The sequence below is a fragment of the Podarcis erhardii genome, assembly GCF_964252035.2.
Source record: "Podarcis erhardii genome assembly, chromosome: 8".
Classification (NCBI taxonomy): Eukaryota; Metazoa; Chordata; class Lepidosauria; order Squamata; family Lacertidae; genus Podarcis; species Podarcis erhardii.
Window position 1 is genome coordinate 73,915,217 of NC_138499.1, and position 20,045 is coordinate 73,935,261.

Consider the following 20,045-nt stretch of genomic DNA (forward strand, 5'->3'; position numbering starts at 1 on the left):
GAAAAGATACCAACGCTAACAGAATGGCAAAATAAATTATTAGACTATGTGGAAATGGCTCAACTAACAAATAGGTTAAGAGGTAACACCAAACAATGATTTTCTCAAAAATGGGAAATGTTTAAGAGATACTTACAAAAAAATAACAGCCACATATTATCTATGGTAGTGTTTGAATGACCCTTGTGTACATAACATATTAAGAAATAAAGGAAAATCAGTATGCTAGGTTGTGAGAAAGTATTAGAAAGTATATTAAATGTAAAGTAATAATTATAAGTAGATTCAAAATCACAAATGTCAACTATATCATGGAATGATGGGAAGTCTATATTTATTTTACTTCAGTTTGTTGTTGTTTTATTTTCTTTTATGTACCATTATATGATTTTAGCTTAGCTGAAATCTAAGTGGAATTAGAAGATCTAATTTACATTCTAAGTTAAACTAATTTAAGAATATATATATATATATATATATATATATATATATATATATATATGCTTTCGTAGATTTTCACGGGTACAGGAATGCAGGTTTTGGTGTCCTCGGGTGTCTTCCCGTGTAAAAGTTGGGGTGTCTAGGCGACGTTTCGACGAGGTCTCACTCGTCATCTTCAGGCTGGTGCTTTCGGCTCTGTTCCAGTAACAAGAAGCCGAAAGCACCAGCCTGAAGATGACGAGTGAGACCTCGTCGAAACGTCGCCTAGACACCCCAACTTTTACACGGGAAGACACCCGAGGACACCAAAACCTGCATATATATATATATATATAGTATGTACGTGTATGTGTGAAGTTAAATCTGTAATGACATTAATGAATTTCATTAATAAAAGACACAATGGCAATCAATCAATCAATCATCCTTACCTTATGGCTGAAAAGGTGATCAAAGGCTGTTGTTGTTGGGGAGGGTCCTGCTCTGAATCTGGCCAGGCAGGGGGAGATCCCAGAGGACAGCCTCTGCCATTTCTTCCCAAGCAGTGGGAAAAGACCAGCAGTGCTTCTTATTCACCAAGAGCTCACTATAAAGGAAGCACAGGGGATGCCAAGGAGGTGGCAGATCTGACCTCCAAGGGGCTGCCCCTGTGGCAGTGGGCGATGCATTCTCTGGAGGCTAGATCCACAGCCCTTGTGGATCCTGCTGCCCAAGGCGATCACCTCACCTTGCTTCATGGGTCTGACAGTGGATGTGGGACTAGAGCAGTGGTCAGCAAACTTTTTCAGCAGGGGGCCGGTCCACTGTCCCTCCGACCTTGTGGGGGGCCGGACTATATTTTGAAAAAAATAAATGAACGAATTCCTATGCCCCACAAATAACCCAGAGATGCTTTGTAAATAAAAGGACACATTCTACTCATGTAAAAAATGCCGATTCCCGGACCTTCCATGGGCTGGAATTAGAAGGTGATTGGGCCAGATCTGGCCCCCGAGCCTTAGTTTGCCTACCCATGGACTAGAGGAATCCTTATGTCATAAAGGTGTGGCTAGAGGCACGGCCTGCAGCTTCTTTCTCCATGTTACCTCTTCATCTGGTGATAGACAACATCTGTATCCAGATGTGATGCCAGATGTGAATGATGCTTAGAGCTGGCTCTGGAAAAAAACAGGCCTTGATGCATGCTGCCAGTGGGCAGTGACATTCTGAAGACCGCTTCCTTTCTTCCAAGCTAAGACATTGTCAGGTTGCTCTTTAAACATCTGGAAATGACCAGCAGCAAAGATTTGAGCAGATTTTGCCCCGTTCGGAAGGCTGGGCAAATGTGGATGCTGATTTGTTTAAAGTGAAGGCTCTGCCAAAACCTCAGTTGATGTTGGTGGAGGAGATAAGTTCTCGGAAATGGCTGATGTTACTGGGTCCTGAAACCTGTGGTTATTTCAAAATACAGCACTGGTTATAAAATAGTTGAGACAGCAAGAGGTATCAATGTAGTTTCTCCCCCATTCCTATCCCATCCTTCATCTCAAAACTGAATTTATGATTCTGTGATTAATTTCTATATTGGCTGATATGACTGAAGATGACCATGCAAATCACTGCTCCAGTTTTTGATTAGCGTCCCTCTGTTCTTAATCGAAGTTGCGAGGTGGGATGGGGGCAGCACCTCAAAGAATCTGCTCTTTTTTAAAAAATCCTGCAATGGTTTCTTCACTCATTATAGGTTTTCTGATATATTCTCCCCCCCCCACACACATAAGGTTGATACATATTTCCTTAAGCACATTATCCAGGATGCATTTTATAGCATGCAAATGTCTAGCAGATTGCTTACACACAGAAAAAGTTGTTGCTGCTGTTAACATTTAAATATAATGAAATCAGTATGCAAATATGATCATTAGGGACATAACCGTATGGCTGATTATTTGTATGAGGGGGGGGGACCCCAGATTGTTTGCTTGAACTTGCTTGATGCACATCAAATGAAAGCTACATTCTTTCTTCTGCATGTATTTCTTTCTGCATCAGTGTTGCTAATGTGAGATGAAATCGGTCTTCTTGGCGTAAGTTCAATTTTGAGTTGAGCCCATTAAATCTTTAATCCTGTTCACACTTATCTGGGGAGGAAATTCCATTGAATTCTATGGTGCTTATTTCTGAGTAGACAGGTGTAGAAAACATTAAAGATTTGTCCTTCCTCACTGTCAAATACTTTTTTATTGTATTGCTGCATGAAAAGCTCCTAAAATGGGAAGAAGAATGCTGCCACGTTCTCATGAAGGTACCAGATATGGAAGGATGCCTTAGATCTTAAAATATGCTGAGTAGCAGAAGATGCATGAGGTTAATGGCAAATAACAGCTGAATTTGAGGAAGGGTTCTGATACATTTCCAGGGACCTCCATTTTGAAAAATTAAGGGAATTGGGTTTGCGGACTGCATTCAGACAACACTTTATTCCCTTTTCCTGATATTTCCTTCCTTGATGGTTTCCACATTTGATGTGGTCTTTCACAGAACATCAGAACCCCTCCTGAAAATCTAGTGCAGGCATCCCTAAACTCGGCCCTCCAGATGTTTTGGGACTATGATTCCCACCATCCCTGACCACTGGTCCTGTTAACTAGGGTTGATGGTAGTTGTAGTCCCAAAACATCTGGAGGGCTGAGTTTGGGGATGCCTGATCTAGTGGAAGTTTACTGCTCCTGAGTTAATTGGTTTTTGAAAAAAATCAATTTGCAATGCCATTATCTCAGAAAAATGTGGGAGCTTTTCACTGTAATTTAATGGGATGAAATTTGGGCCGGTATTCTGGAAGGTGGTTCTGATGAGCAGGAAGCGGACAGTTAACCTCAAACTAAGGGTGTTTGGCCCATCCTAGTGCTGTGTCTTATTTTATTTTTGGTGCTACAGTCAAATTCAGTGAAGATTTGGAGGTTCAAAATATTTTGGCTGCGGGTCCAGATCAGGCCCGTAGGTGGAATAATAAATTTAATAAAAAATAAAAATAAAAATAATGACAGAGATGGAAAGTTCTCTAGGTTCAACCCCTTGAAGTTCACTACTATATTATTACCAGTAGGTAATCCAGAATCTGACTGGAAACCTCTAACCAAAGTAGTCTTTTTACTATCAGGAGGTTTCCCCCCCAAATGCTTACCTTAAATCCCCTTCCTTGTTATTTGAACCTATTGGTTTGTGCCCTACCCTATGGAGGTACTTACAACAAATCTGCTTCCACATCTATCTGGCAGACCTTCAGATATCTGAAGATCATATTGCCTCTTAATCATCACTTGACCAGGAATAATACCCCCCCTTCAATTTTTCCTCATAGGACTCAAACTCTGAGCCCCTAACCAGCTTTGACACTATCCCCTGGTCATACTTTATTTATTCCCTGTTCCACTTTATTGGGATCCTTGAACTGTATTGCCCAAAACTTGACACAATACTCCAAGTGAGGTCTGACCAAGCTGTTAGAATAAAAGAGGGGAGATTTTTCTTCCAATGTAAGATAAAATGTGTCTATATGGACAGGAGGGGGGACCTGTGGTTCCCCAGTTGTTTTCAGATTACAACTAAGCTCATTCTGACTAGGACTGTTGGGATGTGAAGTCTAACCACATATAACTACAACTAATCCAGAATGCGGCAGCTAGACTGGTGACTGGGAGCGGCCGCTGAGACCATATAACACCAGTCCTGAAAGACCTACATTGGCTCCCAGTACGTTTCCGAGCACAATTCAAAGTGTTGGTGCTGACCTTTAAAGCCCTGGACAACCTTGGCCTTGTATACCTGAAGGAGCGTCTCCACCCCCATCGTTCTGCCTGGACACTGAGGTCCAATGCTGAAGGCCTTCTGGTGGTTCCCTCACTGCAAGAAGTGAAGCTACAGGGAACCAGGGAGAGGGCCTTCTCCGTAGCAGCGCCCACCCTGTGGAACGCTCACCCATCAGATGTCAGGGAAATAAACAACTATCTGACTTTTAGAAGACACCTGAAGGGAACCCTGTTTAGGGAAGTTTTTAATGTTTGATGTTTTATCACTTTATTATTAATAATATTTTGTTGAGAGCCACCCAGAGCGACCGGGGAAACCCAGCCAGATGGATGAGATAGATAGATAGATAGATAGATAGATAGATAGATAGATAGATAGATAGATATAAATATTATTATTATTATTATTATTATTATTATTATTATTATTATTAATCTGGAGGACCATACTGATGGAGACACTGCTATTGTCTACTAGGAATGAAAGGTCTCAGGTCATGGTCCTCTTGGCTCTGCCCTCTGAATTCTGTTAATAAGCAATGCCTGAGATGGAAGCTGGGACATTCTGCATGCAGAACATGTGTTCAACCATACTTGAAACAGCTTTATGAATCACTAGCCAGTTTCAGCTCTTTGGGAGATAGCACTGTTTGGTGAATGAGAAAGCCGAGGAAATATATTAACCTTAAGATCACAGGCAGAGCACCTAGGGAGACTGCAAGATTCTCCATAAGATTTTGTTCCCCATTTGCTCTTTGGGAAGAAATAACAAGCTTTCTTTCAAAAAATTTGCAGTTCCGGCACTAGTTATGCAGCTTTTCTTAATTATCACATACCCTGCCTTGTCCTTTATCTGTTTAGAGAATTTACAACTAACACAGCAGGTTGTGAATGTTTAATAGATTCTTTTCCAAGGGAAGAAAAGGTCAGCATTACCATAAAATTCTTCTTTAAGATTTGTGACAGAAATGTTCCACAGCACGGAACAGGTGTTGCCGGAGAAACTAAAATCTGCCATGGGAGCTGAGCTCTTAACGAATATTCTGTGCATTATTGGGAAATGAGAATTTTAATGCTCTATGCACACACATGGTGATGTATTGAGTCAGCATAAATTGAAAGGGACTTGGTTTTGTCAATGCATATTTTGTTTGAAGCACCTTGTGTGACTCGCTGTCTTCTGAAGAAGTGGACCCGTTTTATTAAACACATCTCTCTCTCTGTCTCTCTCTCTCTCTCTCTCTCTCTCTCTCTCTCTCTCTCTCTCCTCCCACCACCCAACCCTAGCTTCACTCTGACCAAGACAAAGGAGATGGGTCCCTCAAGTACATTTTGTCAGGAGACGGAGCTGGCACTCTTTTTGTTATTGATGAGCGAACAGGTGACATTCATGCCACACGAAGAATTGACAGGGAAGAGAAAGCTTACTACACCCTACGTGCCCAGGCTATTAACAGGAAAACACTCAGGCCGGTGGAGCCTGAATCAGAGTTTGTCATCAAAATCCATGACATCAATGACAATGAACCAACGTTTCCTGAAGAAGTTTACACTGCAAGTGTTCCTGAAATGTCAGTTGTTGGTGAGTGTTACATTCAAATGGAAATAAATGTCTGCAAAGGTGAGATGCCACATATGTCCTGTTCTTGTAAATTCAGGCAGCCAGGGTGGGAATTGCATTTTTCGGGGGAGATGCCATAAATTTGGTCTTTTCTTTTCTTTTTAAGGAAAAACAGTGGAATTGAATGAAATTAGGAACTGCATTATCTAGATCAGTGGTTCCCAACCTTTTTTTGGGCCATGCCCCACCTAAGTGTCTCTAAAATCCTGGTCCCCACCCCCCATGACATATAATTCTTATTATTCAAAAAATGGACTCCTATTCACTGGAGGAAGCCTAAAAGGTCATTCACTGTTAATAACTCATTCTCAAATTGCCCCCCTTAAAAATCAAATCACCCTCCCTTAAAAATCAAATTGCCCCCCTGTGGGGCGTGTGTCCCACGTTGGGAACCACAGATCTAGATCCATAGTTTTCAATGTTTTTGTATCTGGGGCCACTTTTAACCCAAACATGCATTTGGGGACACAATTCATATCCTTATGGTAGTAGTGCTGCTGTTGTGATGTATTTTATATCCATTATGGATCCCTGCCTAATACTTGTATCCCAGTGATCTATATTCTCCATAAAAAGTGAAGGAACAGAGGATAATTTGAGACTAAACAGCTAGTTGGGAGAATGACTGTGATTAAAACTTAGTGAGAATCCATCACTCCACAGTGGTTACTAATGAATAAATGCACATACCAGAGTACTAGGATATAACTTTTATTGTCACAGTATTACAGAACTGGAAGGTAATCTAGCATAAACTCTTGGATCAGGATTCAGATACATTGCACTGATATGTCCATAGCATGCGTAGGGAAGGAAGTGCACCAACCCATTGGAAGCCATAAAACAAAGATTCTAAAACATTATTTGACCAGAAGGAATATTCATCCCCCATTTGCAAACGTCGCAACCAATTACACCCCGAGCATAAAAGCATGAGCCGTTCATTCAGAGTTCCTCAACAGAAAATGTTCTTAGCTATATGGTGTAAAATCCAAGCTGTGCACTTTTAGCCATCCCAGAAAGTAGGACTGGGATGCTCCTTAATTCAATAGACCTCCGTCATCAAGACGCAAATGGCAAATTAGTGCACACTGACCCAGCAAAGCAAGTCTATGTGTGAAAGCAAGCTGCGATTTGCAGATTTCTATTCTGGACTAGGAACCATGCACAGAGAATAGCTGCAGGTGCACATCTGTGTCACAGAGCAAATCTGGTGCCTAGTCATTCAATCTAATTCCCATATACATTGAGTGTGCTCCATGGAAGGAGATTCACTTTCATGTTGCAATGTGGATGGAAACTAGATTTCTTAGGCTACAGTCCCAAGCTTGCTTAGTAGAGAGTAAACCCTACTGAACTTACTGGGGCTTACTTCTGAATGAGCTTTCATGGATTTGCACTATTACACCATTAGTTGTTGCATATATAAGTAAACTTCGTTCATTTTTTTGTATTTGTTTTACTTGGTTTTGAACTAATGGCCTTTCTCAGAAGCATACAAGATCATGAATCTGTGCCTGAAGAATGGAAACTGCATTTACAAGTAAATCAGTGGATCTGTTTGACATAGGATCATAGGATCATCGAATTGTAGAGTTGGAAGAGGCCACAAGAATCATCTAGTCCAACCTCCTGCAAGGGCAGGAATCCTTTGCCCATTGTGGGACTCAAACCCATGACCCTGAGATTCAGGGGTCTCATGCTTTACCAGTTGAGCTATCTGTACATGGCTGCTTCCCACGAACAGCTTGTCACATTTAGCATCAGGCAGCCACAATGCTGTTTGGTTTCACCCCTCAAAAATTCTGAACTGGCCAATTAAAAACAAATAATTCATGATGTGCCACAAATTTGGCATCCCAATATTTCAGGAGTCTGCCAGATAAATAGCAGTGTGAGGAAGGGTCATAATAGGTATGGGCAATCTCAATTTTGGTTTCTCTCAGCTTCTCACTTTTCCAGTCTTCAATACAGTTCTCCACATTTCTGCAGCAATTTGGGATTCGTTGCTTTAAAATTCTCATGATAAATTGTCAGCATTTTGGTGCATATTTCTTTATGCAGTTTTTACTTTTGCAAACAATTTCCCCTAATATAATGCATTTCTATGCACACTTACCCCAAGTATATGCATTTTGGTACTCATTGTTTAGTTGCAGAACTACATCCCAAAATTCAGAGAAGTGTGAATTTCAAAAGACAGCTGTGTTTTGGTTTACATGTTGATCTGACAAGTGCAAATTAGGTAGTTTCTCATTAAAATTCAAACAAATCTGAATTTCTCCTCCATTCTCCCTAGTTCACAAGTCTCATTTTATTTCTATGCACTAAAATGGGAAGCAGGTTGTGTGTCCTTGTGTTTCCGGAGAGTCCCGTATAGCACGGCACAGTTGTTTTGGAACACGTTACATTTGGAACACATCACATTACGGTTGCATTCTTAACAAGATCCTGCCACACCAGCTGTTTAACTCTCTCTCTCTCTGTCTCATCACTCAACAAGTAGTACTTATGTCCTAAATATTAATCCACTGTCTATGAAACAATCGGTGATTATCCCGGGAGTCTCAGGGCTGGATTAAAAGATCTAGAGGCTCTAGTCTAAGCCCCGGTTTGAGGAGCCCCCTCCACAATGCAATTTGTCTCTCACACGGCAGCAAGTTGTAGAGAAATATATATTGGATATAATTTTTCTTCCTTGGCTGCAACACAACGCCCCCGTTCTTTTATTATCTCTGGGTGAGTTATCTTCACCACGGCTTTTCTGTTGACTTGCTAAGGCCAATGAAAGACTTTGCGGCTTTGAAAACTCTTTAGGATTTTTATCCTTCGCTGTTCTTTCACTGTGTCCCTTCTATTCATCTCTCCTAACCTACTTATTCCCTGTCTTTAATTTCTCTGCCCACCTTTTTCTTACTTTTGGATCTTTGGGCTTTAGCAGCTCATCCTATGAATTACCCCACCTACGTTTCTCAGCATTGCTGATTGCTGTTATCCTTCCTCGTTGGTCCCTCGGCCCTCTAATCTCTTCCACCCTCCTACCTCAGGGATATCAATGCAAACTTCACACAGGTGTGACCTCCCTCTGGGTTCACAGGCGGTTTGCAGCAGTTATCCTGCCATCATTTTCAGCTAGCGTTCCTTTTGTCTTTCTCTTCAGAAGTCCCACCAACTATTTATAGCAGCTACCGCATACTTTTGGTCCTCAGGCTTTTTCGTTCACTTCATCATTAGTATGATATGTCCTCTCTTCCTGTTTCCAAAGCCACAGTAATTCTTCTCAACTGGGTACCCATCATATTTCCTTCATTTGCCCGAGTGGTCTTTGAATATTATTACTCCACCACACAACTAAGAAACAATAAACAGCAAAAATCCACAGCAAAACATATTATCAATCCCCTTATGCATTGAGCATGATTTCAGATCAGGGGTATTAATGGCATTATGACAGTGGTTTTCAATCAGTGTGCCGTGGCACCCTAGGATACCTTGAATGATGGTCAGGGGTGCCTCTTTCCCTCTTACCTTCCCTCCCTCCTCTGATGCCCTCTCGCATCTCTGCCTCCCAAAGGCTTGCACAGCTGTTTTTTGCAGCAGCCCTGGCTACAAGCTCCCCAGGGGAATGAGAGCGACCTCTTCCCAGGCCCCTGTGGGGCAGTGTGAGGAGGCACCTCTCTTTGGGGTTCAGAGACCAGGTCTGGCAGCCTCGGCTGCCCGGAGGACTCCCGAGAGAGGGGAGAGGAGAGGAGGCTGAGGGAACACTACATAAGGGAGGGTGATCGAAAAAGAGTGTTGGGTCTGCAGATAAGGGGTGACATAACTGGGCTCCTGAGCCCCACAGGGGTGCCACAGAAAGAAGAAGGTAATTAGTCAAGGGAGCCAGACTCAGAAAGGTTGAAAAACTCTGGCTTATGCAATATATATGGGGCTTACTGTATATTTCCTCTCTGAAAAGAATTCAGCCCAGTTACAGGGGAAGGAAACTGGCAACTGTGAAACCACATTTCAGAGACAGACCAATATGCTTTGGTGCATGGGGAGGGGGGTGAATCCCACTCAAAATGCCCCAATCCATGGCAATACAAGTAGTCTGCTAAATAAATGATAGCATTCACCTCTTTAACATTAGGCCAAAATCTGCTGCCTGAAGCACCCTTCCTCAACCTTCATAATAGTAGTGGCAGCACTTACCACAGTTAATGTGCCTTCAGACGAAACAATTAAAATGGCAAGGCCAATTACAAAGGCATTAATAACCTCCTGCTGTTCTTTGCCCACTCAGACGTAGGACCTGTACCCATACTGTTCACTTTTTCAAGCTCCAAACTAGGATGTGTGTCTTCTGGGAGCCGTGCTTCGCTCTCAGCCCTAGAAAGCACTTTTCTGGGGCAAGAGAGTGAGGTTAAGCCACCCAAATGGCCGCTATGATCTTGCGTGAAAAACCGGGCTGTCCCATTTTCCCCAGGGCACTTGGGAGGTACGATGTACCCATGTTCCTCCCTATTGTCCATCTCTAGAATGCCCTTTAGCCTCCCTTTAAAAGCCTTGTTTCATTTGATGTACCTATCACATTTCATTCGAAAAACAATAATTCCAATTATATTTCAATATTGATCTATGGACCAGAGAACAAATAATGCACATTGCAATCTAAGGAGAATATCCCCCCTCTTGCATCGGAGCCAACTCCTAGGTTAATGAGCATTGCCATTCAAGTGGTGTTTGTGCACTGTGTCATATGATTAATTATATAGGGTAGGGCTTACATGCCCCCTCCCTGATATTTTATTCAATTTGGCACCCCTGCCCCCTCCCAACAGGAGCATTAGCTCCAGAATTTAAAATTACAGAACTGCAGCACTGCTCTGAAGTGGGGAATATGCAAGCACAGTGCATCCCTTCTCCACCCAGCAAACTGCTCTGCCACATAAGGCAGAACAAACAGACTTAAAACACACTTACTCTGCATTTTACAGGAGTGGCCTGGGACATTCATCTCCTTCCACCCCACCCCACCCCACCCCTTTGCATTTGCACCTATCTGCTATGATCACCACGCTTGGAGTCATTCCTGTCGGATTAAGAAGACTATCACAGGGATCTCATTTAAAGAATGACCTGAAAGAATCTTTTTGAGAGCTCTCCATTTTGCAGAATAAGGAGGGAAATAAGAATAAGTGACAGACTCTTGACACTGTAGCACTGCTGTCTGCAGGCAGAGTGTCAAGTTGTCGAATGCTCTTCCATTTTTATTTTAAAGAAAGTTTATTGCATGTATTAGCTGCACCAGAAAGAGGGCCGTCTAATGTATACTCGTTTGCTGCATGCAAGGTGTTGTTGATTTTAAAGAGCATTCAAAAATATTTTTGGCGCTCACCCAATCTGCAGTTTTCAGTGGTTTCATCCAGGTATCTGTTTCTGTGTCATTATACCTGCTCATCCTATGTAATTTGGTTCTGGAAGTTCGAAAGACTTAAGCTTGGGCAAAATACACACAAACACACACACAGAGAGAGAAAAATGAGGTGGAAATGAGGTGACAATTACAATGTGGCTTGCACTAATTCAGCCTGCTAGTCGGGGATTCAAGTTCTGAATGCACCTCCTGCATCTAGAAATCTATCGAAGCAAGAGAAACATGCTGTTCCAACCCTTTCCCACCTGCGCTGGTGTTTCAGAGAGTTTTTAAGACAGGGAAGAATGTTTTAAAATGTCATTTCCCACCAACCACTGCTGCCTCATGAGATGCAATCCATTCTCCCCGTGTTACTTCAGATGTTGAGATAAATCGCAGATACTGAATCCTGGGATCTTGTCTTTGCAAAATAGGTGCTGTGTTAGGAAGCTCTGACCCCCCCCCCTGCCTCCTTCCATAATTTAGTAGTACACTTCAGCTTTCTAAAGTGTTACATTGTGCTGTAGAATTTGCTTTCAGCAAATATGAGGAAGAGTGTTAAGAGGTACCTGCCTGGTGAGCCAGAATAATATTTTAGCTTATTCCTGAACTGAGAAAAACGAAACGAAACGAAAAAGAAGAAGTGGGAAATGGTGTCTTGCAATGTGTTTGGCTTCCCAAAATGCTTCTGATACCCTCCGATGCATCGCTAAAGGACTCGTTGATTCTTCAAAAGATTTGATCTACAAAGCATGGGGCATTGGGTGCACCACTGAAAGGGATTAGAAACTGCCTGGCAAGGCAAGGAATAAAAACGATTTTTCTAAAAAGGTAACAGTATAATAAGCAGAAAAGTAACAAGCCGGGTGGTGCTGCAAGGGTGAGTCAGGGCTCGCTTTAATTGTACCTCAGAAGCCTTTGAAGGCTGTGCAGTTTCTAAACCGGCTAAATGTTGAGATGAAACAGAAGGGAAAGGCCCTTAATGTATTCAAATGGATTGGAACGGATTAAGTCTTCCAGCTGATTAGAAGCTCATACATTTCAGCACGGCAAAGTGGAAGGCAAGGAAGCTACAGCAAAGAACCCACCATGCCTTTAAAGCTGGCCAAATTATTCATTACAAACTTATCGAATTCAATAGACTGAATCCCATCTCCTGCTTTAATTATCCATCATTTTATCGGCGATGAATGAAACTGTGCTTTGCCTGAGCCTCTAGCAAGAGTGTGAGTGTTCTGGTGGCAAGTGGTAGTGTTTCAGGACTTCTTTGCAAAAGACCCCAAGTCTAAAGTTTAGGAAAAAATACCTTCTACCTTGAATACCAATTGCAGATTGACTGATGGATAAGCAGAACTTGGCAATGCAGTTAGGTAATTTTAGTCTTCAGATTTACCTGTTTTACCAAGTTTTCTTCCCCAGAGTGTAGTGTCCTGCTTTATTTTTGGAGTCCTGCATATTTTAGGGTTGCCATGTGTCTGGACATATCTGGAATAGTGCAGTTGGCAGCAGTGTGGAGGTGGAAATCAGTCCAATGTCTGGGAACACCTGGACACATGGCAGCCCATGTTGGAAGTTCCGTTCCCCCCATTTCCTGGCCTTTGCTTTTGCGATTTTGCCCAAAAAGCTCAGCGATTTTAGGTAAAACTTAAAGAAGCTCAACAACTTTGCCAAAAAAGCTCAACAACTTTTCTGTCCGGATTTTCACTGTTTGAAACAAGGCAGCCCTAGTGTATTGTGATGAGTGAAACCCTGAACATTTGCCCCAAAGTCCTGCCCCGACAATATTGTTAACTAACTAATTGCTTGCCCTTCACCGGAAGGTCCCAAGGCAGGTTACAAAATTAAAACACAATATTTCAAAGATGCCAGGAGTTTAAACTGTGATCTTCTGCATGCAGAACACATGCTCTGCAACTGAGTCACAGCCTTTCCTCAGACACAAAAGAGCCATCAAAAGTAGTAGTCCTCCATCTTTTCCTCCCCCTGCTCCCCTGGCCATGTGTCAGATATGATGTGGTACCATCACTGAATTTACCCACAAAGATCAACAAGGAGGAGTGGAAGCAGGAAAACACAAAGGAGATTCCGACTAAGCAACAGGAAAAACTTTCTGATAGTAAGAGCTGTTTGACAGTGGAATGGTCTTCCTCTGGAGGTTGTGGACTCTCCTTCCTTGGAGGTTTTTAAACACATATTGGAGGGCCATCTGTCATGGATGCTTTAGCTGAGATTCCTGCATTGCAGGGGGTTGGACTAGATGATGCTAGGGGTCCCTTCTAGCTCTATGATTCTATGATGTCATATCCCACAAAGAGAGGAAGAGAGAAGGAGGAGACATGGGCCTATAGTTTTTGGTAGCCACTTGCATCCGCAGTAACAACTATTTTTGCCTTCTGAATCAAATTTTAAATCTATACAGTGGTGCCTTGGTTTTCAAATGTAATCCATTCCAGAAGACTGTTTGACTTCTGAAACGTTCGAAAACCGAAGCATTTACTTCCAGAAGCATTTACTTATGGAAAACTCAATAGGGAAGCCATGTGGCACGTACATTCGACTTCCGAAAAGCATTCAAAAACTGAAGCATTTACTTCCAGGTTTTCAGCATTCGAAAACTGAAACTTTCGACTTCCAAGACGTTCAAAAACCGAGGTAGCACTGTACTTAAAATAATAGCATCTATATGCATCTCATTAATGTTTTCTACTATTTATAAGGGAACTGCATATTACCTGATCTTCAGTATATTTCATATATAGGCACAAAGTGCAATAAAAAGAGCAAAGGTCATCAATCCATGTCTGCACCTTTCTCAGCAGGTATACACAAGGTTACACATGAGGAAGGGATGCCTCATTCTCTTCAATGAGAATAAAGTCTTGGAGACTGACTGAGGGCTGATTCATACCCACAAAACTTATGTGTGACTGAAACAACCATCTACCTTACAGGCACACTCAGCCGAGAGCCCGAATATGCTGCAGCTCCCTATTGAATGCAAAATCTTTTGGCAAACCCAGATTTGCTGTCACATAATGTGTGAAAAGACTAGATTCAGCATTCAAATCCCACAGGGGGAAATAAAGAAACACATGCAAGCGTTAGCACGGTAACTTCACATTTGTGGCCATTAATTCAATCTCCTCGTTAAAATGTCTACTCTACCACATAAGGCAAAATCACAGTCACTGTAAGAGGGAAGAAATACGGTGCACTGTTCAGCGGCGGATTTGGGAACATTTAGATACTGCCCCATTTTTCTTTTGTATTAACCTCTAAGGAAGATGCTGAAGAGGTTTTCTTTTAAAGAAACACGAACAGTGATTTCACAAGGCACAGTATAAATGATGGAGAAAAAGTGGATAGCCTTGAGCTGGAATTTAGAAGGCTAATTCTTGCTGAATAGCAAGAACAACAAAAGGAGGGGCACAACGTCTTTCCATAAGAATCATCATGGCTTGGGTCTTGCTTAGGTAGCTAACTTGCATAAGGCCCTTCAGCAGAAGTCACTGTAGGTCAGTGCTGGAGAATGTGCTTTGCATCTAAAAGGTCCCCAAGTTCAGTTCTGGGTATCTATAGGCAGATCTAAAAAAGAGAGACCTCTCTGGAGCACTGTAAGTCAGCTTTCCCCAACCTGGTAGGTTCTAGATCTTTTGTGCTACAACTGCAGCTCCAGTCAGCAATGGAAGTCCCAAATATCTGGAGAGCATGCAAGGGTAAGGCAGATCCCTACATTCCTTTACCACTTCTGACATCAGGTGGGGCTGCAGATGACTGAATGTACAAAATAATTTTTAAAAAATCCTCTACCTAGGAAAGTAGCATGGGAAGGGAGAGACTTCTGTCCTGGCATTCTCTGTGACATACTAGTTTTGTAGGCAGAGGGACGCCTAAAGTACATACCAAAAGTGCTATCTTTCTAGAAAAAGAGGTGCCATAATAATAATAGTAATAATAACAATAATTTATTAATTATTCCCTGTCCATCTGGCTGGGTTTCCCCATCCACTCTGGGTGGCTCCCAACAGAATATTAAAACACAATAAAACATCAAACATTAAAAACTTCTCTAAACAGGGCAGATTTCAGATGTCTTCTAAAAGTCAGATAGTTGTATATTTCCTTGAGATCTGATGGGAGGGCATTCCACAGGGCGGGCACCACTATTGAGAAGGCCTTCTGCCTGGTTCCCTGTAACCTCACTTCTCGCAGTGAGGGAATCTCCAGAGGGCCCTTGGAGCTGGACCTCAGTGTCCAGGGTGAACGATAGGGGTTGAGACGCTCCTTCAGGACTGAGTTCCCCCTATATATTATAATCAGGGAAAACTGCCTAGAACTGAAAACAAGAACCTTCTTTTCTATATGCGGGTGATGGTATCATATGTGGAGCACTGCAAGAGTTGCCACAGTTATTATTTAGACTGGATCATGAGAAGCCGGGGTGGGTGTGTATAGATTTGGTATTGCACAGCACACCACTGAAATTTGAGACCCCATGGTCTGCCACCAGTGGTGTCTGAACCCATTTTTATTTTGCTCACACCACAATATATTTTTGTCAGTGTGAAATGAAATACAGCCTTGAAACTCTGTTCAACATTTACAAGGGAAATTGGTGGCACTCAACTAATTCATGCAAGGAGGGGGCGTTTCAGGAGTTAATTTATGCAGGGAGAGGCATCTGGGTAACCTTGAGTCCTGCAGCTCAAAACTGTGTTGATTTAGACCTTTGCTAGCCTCCATGTTTTGAGGATTTCTGGAGCGTCCATGACCCACCAGGCATCATGCAGAGGCACTGATGATATAAATTGGTACCCAGATGTCCTTGACTCTCCACCCAAGATTCTTTGTTTTAAAATGTGGGCTTCTATGACAAGAGATTCCAGAGGCAGAACGGAAAATTGGAGTTGTTAATAGGGCTACTTTGAATGCAGTGTATAATGCTTTCAGCATCTGAGATGACGGAACTATGTTTTATTTGAATAGGTACTTCTGTTGTGCAAGTTACAGCCACTGATGCAGATGACCCTTCCTATGGCAACAGTGCCAGAATCATCTATAGCATACTTCAAGGCCAACCATATTTCTCTGTGGAGCCAGAAACAGGTCAGGGATGCTGTTGCTATTTTTCTATTTTTCAAGAAGGACTCAAATGCCTTTTTGCCAGTCACTCAGTGAAGCAGAGTACCTATAGCTGCATGCCATATTCTGGTAACTTCAGAAACTCGGAAGTGTGAGAAGTGTTAAAATGCAAATTTGATGACTGCAATCTGAATAAATCCTGGATGTATTAATTTTCTACTTTGATAACAGAAAGGGGGTGGGAAAAAATATAGGGGATGCAATATAAGAGCTAATTTATATACAGTATACAGCGAGAGGTGGTAAATTTCTAGACTGTACCACTTCAGATTTATAAGGAAGGAAGGAGTGGGGGTTTTTTTAATGCTCTCCTGTGTAAAATGTCATCCGCATTTACTAAACTAGTAAATCGGATCGGTGGTTGGGTACCACTGTTCTAGCTTATATGACCCCCCTCCCTGAAAGGTTTGGAGGGTGACAACATGAGAACAGGCATTTTCTGTGGTGGCTCCCCATCAATGAAATGCTCTCTCCAAAGAAACTGCTTGGTGCCATCATTTCATGTCTTTACATGCCAGGCAAAAACATTCCTCTCTACCCAGGCCATTGGCCATTAAATAAGCTATGGCCTGTTAAACACAGGGTGGGGACTGTTGTTATGATTATTTTATAATTATTTTTTTTTTATTATGCTGCATGAATTATGTTCTTAATGTTAAACACTGCCCTGGGATCTTTGGTTAAAGGGTAGTATATAAAATGAAATAATAATAATAATAATAATAATAATAATAATAATAATAATAATACTGCATGAATTATGCTGCTTGAATTATGTTCTTATTGTTAAACACTGTCCTAGGATCTTTGGTTAAAGGGCATTATATAAATCGAAGAAACACTACTACTAATAATAATATTGCATGAATTATGCTTCATGAATTATGTTTTTAATGTTAAACACTGCCCTAGGATCTTTGGTTAAAGGGCAGTATAATAATAATAATAATAATAATAATAATAATAATAATAATAATAATAATAATAATACATGCAAAGAGTTTTGTACCCACTAATATATAGATTTTTCTCTATGTTATGTCTTGCTTTTGATCTCTCACCCTGTTGGCCAATCTTTTGCTGAACTATTCCTGATATTTTAAAATATACCCTCTCAATGTTATAATGGGTCCATTATTTGTTTGTTTGTGTGTGTGACTTGCCGTGCAAAGTGAATGCCAGCAATGTTAACAAATGCTTGCTTGTTTTCTTCCAAGGCATTATCAGGACAGCTCTACCAAACATGAACAGGGAAAACCGAGAGCAGTACCAAGTTGTCATTCAGGCAAAAGACATGGGAGGCCAGATGGGTGGATTATCGGGGACCACGACAGTCAACATCACCCTGACTGATGTCAACGACAATCCGCCTCGATTCCCCCAGAGTAAGCTTCCTTTAATAGCCCTTCTGTACTACAAAAGCATCAGAATAAAAGAGTGAGGCGACTGCCATCTGGTTTAATTTAAAGCAAACCTAGATTATGGGGCACACACTCGAACACAAGGCTTATACACGGATTTATTCGCTGTTATTAAAAACAAAAATTAAATGAAACGGGGACATCCTTGTTTGGGGGAGGGGCAGCAGCAGTCACAGTTGCAGGAACCCCAGAATAGTTCTTGGTATTTGGAGTGAAGGTGGGAATCAAGAAGGGGAGTGGAAAATAAGCAGAGCATTAAGAATGCATCATCCTTTGCTGCAACCTGGAGATTAATAATTTTATCAATGGAATTAACAAAATGAAAGAGGAAGGGGTGAGTACAATGAACTCGCTGATTAAATGCTGAAGCAGGACACATCTAACCTGAGGGCAGAAGCTGCTTTTTAAAAAGCTAAGGAACTTTGTAAATATAAGGCTATCCACTTCACAGTTATATGCTTTTTAAGCCTATTGAAATAATGGAGGCATGAGTACCGGTGGAAAAGCCCGTTTGCAATGGCAATGCAATTTGTTGAAGTTTTTCCATGCTTTCTGGTCTCAGGAAGAGTTTGTGGATCTTACTTCAGAGCTTTCCCCAAGGAAGTGTGGAAAAATCAAGCCCTTGAAGCTGAACCCAAGCCCTTCCCACCAATGGGTCGATATGGGGGGGGGGGTGCAGAAATTGCATATGTAAGGCCTGGTTGCTGCTGGAGGTAATTGCTATGGAAGAACTTGAGAAACTCACACCTGTCAATCTGTTAAGTAGAGAGGCATTGGAAACTCCATTTCCTGGGCTCCCCAGAAGCAACGGGCTCTTTCTGAGAAGACTCAGAATTATCCAGACCCAACAATACCTTAAAAGACGAGGTCTTGAAAGCTGCTGATGCCCACCAAACTAGCTCTCCCTATCATTCCTACAACCCTGTCCTTTGCCATGAAAAGTGGAGAATTGCAATCGAATGGCAATGAGTGTTGGCACCAAGATGGGTCATTACAAGCCAAACCCAAATTTGGGGGCTTGGTTAATAATGACTTGTTGTTTTTCTAAGCAGGGAGAGTTCACTTCTGACTCCTGAATTTGAGCATCATTACTAGGCGCTGTGGTCTAAACCACTGAGCCTAGGGCTTGCCGATCGGAAGGTCGGCGGTTCAAATCCCCACAATGGGGTGAGTTCCCATTCCTCAGTCCCAGCTCCTGCCAACCTAGCAGTTCGAAAGCACGTCAAAGTAAAAGTAGATAAATAGATACCGCTCCGGCAGGAAGGTAAACGGCATTTTTGTGCATTGCTCTGGTTCACCAGAAGCAGCTTAGTCATGCTGGCCACATGACCCAGAAAAACTGTCTATGGACAAACGTCGGCTCCCTTGGCCAGTAAAGTGAGATGAGAGCTGCAACCCCAGAGTCGTTCGCGACTGGACTTAACTGTCAGGGATCCTTTACCTTTACCTTTTTACTAGGCCAAAGCGGTTCTAACACCAAGCTGGATTACAGCTGAAAAGCTTTTTTAAAGAAGAAGAAGGAAAAAAAAGAGGAGGAGGAGGAGGAAAGAAATAAGATAACGTACAGAGCACCACAATTCCTATGCTCAGCAGATTAATTCCTCCGATTAGACTAAACAACACAAACTTTTAAATTTATTTTAATTTGTAAGCTCTTCACTAGACTCCATACCAAAGAAATAGATATGACAAAAATGGCTTTTCCAGAATAGGGTGATTGGATGCAAAGGAGGAAATTGCACCTTTATTAATCGTACAGTGACTTTGCATGAGAAGCCATTGTGGCAGGCAGGGGCACCAAATTGGCCCCCGCATTATGACATCGCAGCAGCACGCTAGTTGGGGCCTGGATGAAGATGCCGTGCCCAAGACAATGGGATGGGTGTGGAAGGCACATTCTGGTGTATGTGCTTCCGACCTAGTAAATAATCAGGTTACTGTGGTAAAGTCAATGAGGTTACACACATACACACAACACACAGCAGGATAAAGGCATGTATCCGGCCTACTGAACTGCACAGAACTCCTCTCGCGCTCTCTTAACTTGCTTGCCATCTTTCTCGCCGTATGCTTTTTTTGAAAATTACTGAGCACCACCCAGGCAATTGGATCTGGGCCCCGATGTGCAAGGCACTGCCCTGGAAGCACCAGCGCCCTGGCTGAGCACCCACCCAATTCTGTGCAGCTTTTACTACACATTGGCTCGAGTTGCGAGGAAAGGCCCATGGTAATAT

At 42.2% G+C, this 20,045-nt stretch overlaps 1 protein-coding gene across 8 annotated transcripts in view; it reads left to right on the forward strand.

The window, feature by feature from the left end:
• The window catches only part of CDH10 (cadherin 10), a 410,273-nt gene that overhangs the window by 364,693 nt on the left and 25,535 nt on the right, over positions 1 to 20,045 (forward strand). For all 8 annotated transcript variants that reach the window (XM_081873036.1, XM_081873030.1, XM_081873034.1 and 5 more), the window contains exons 3-5: positions 5,517 to 5,811; positions 16,235 to 16,354; positions 17,608 to 17,775. In XM_081873036.1, the coding sequence (XP_081729162.1) occupies positions 5,517 to 5,811; positions 16,235 to 16,354; positions 17,608 to 17,775 (583 nt within the window). The remainder of the gene's footprint in view (positions 1 to 5,516; positions 5,812 to 16,234; positions 16,355 to 17,607; positions 17,776 to 20,045) is intronic.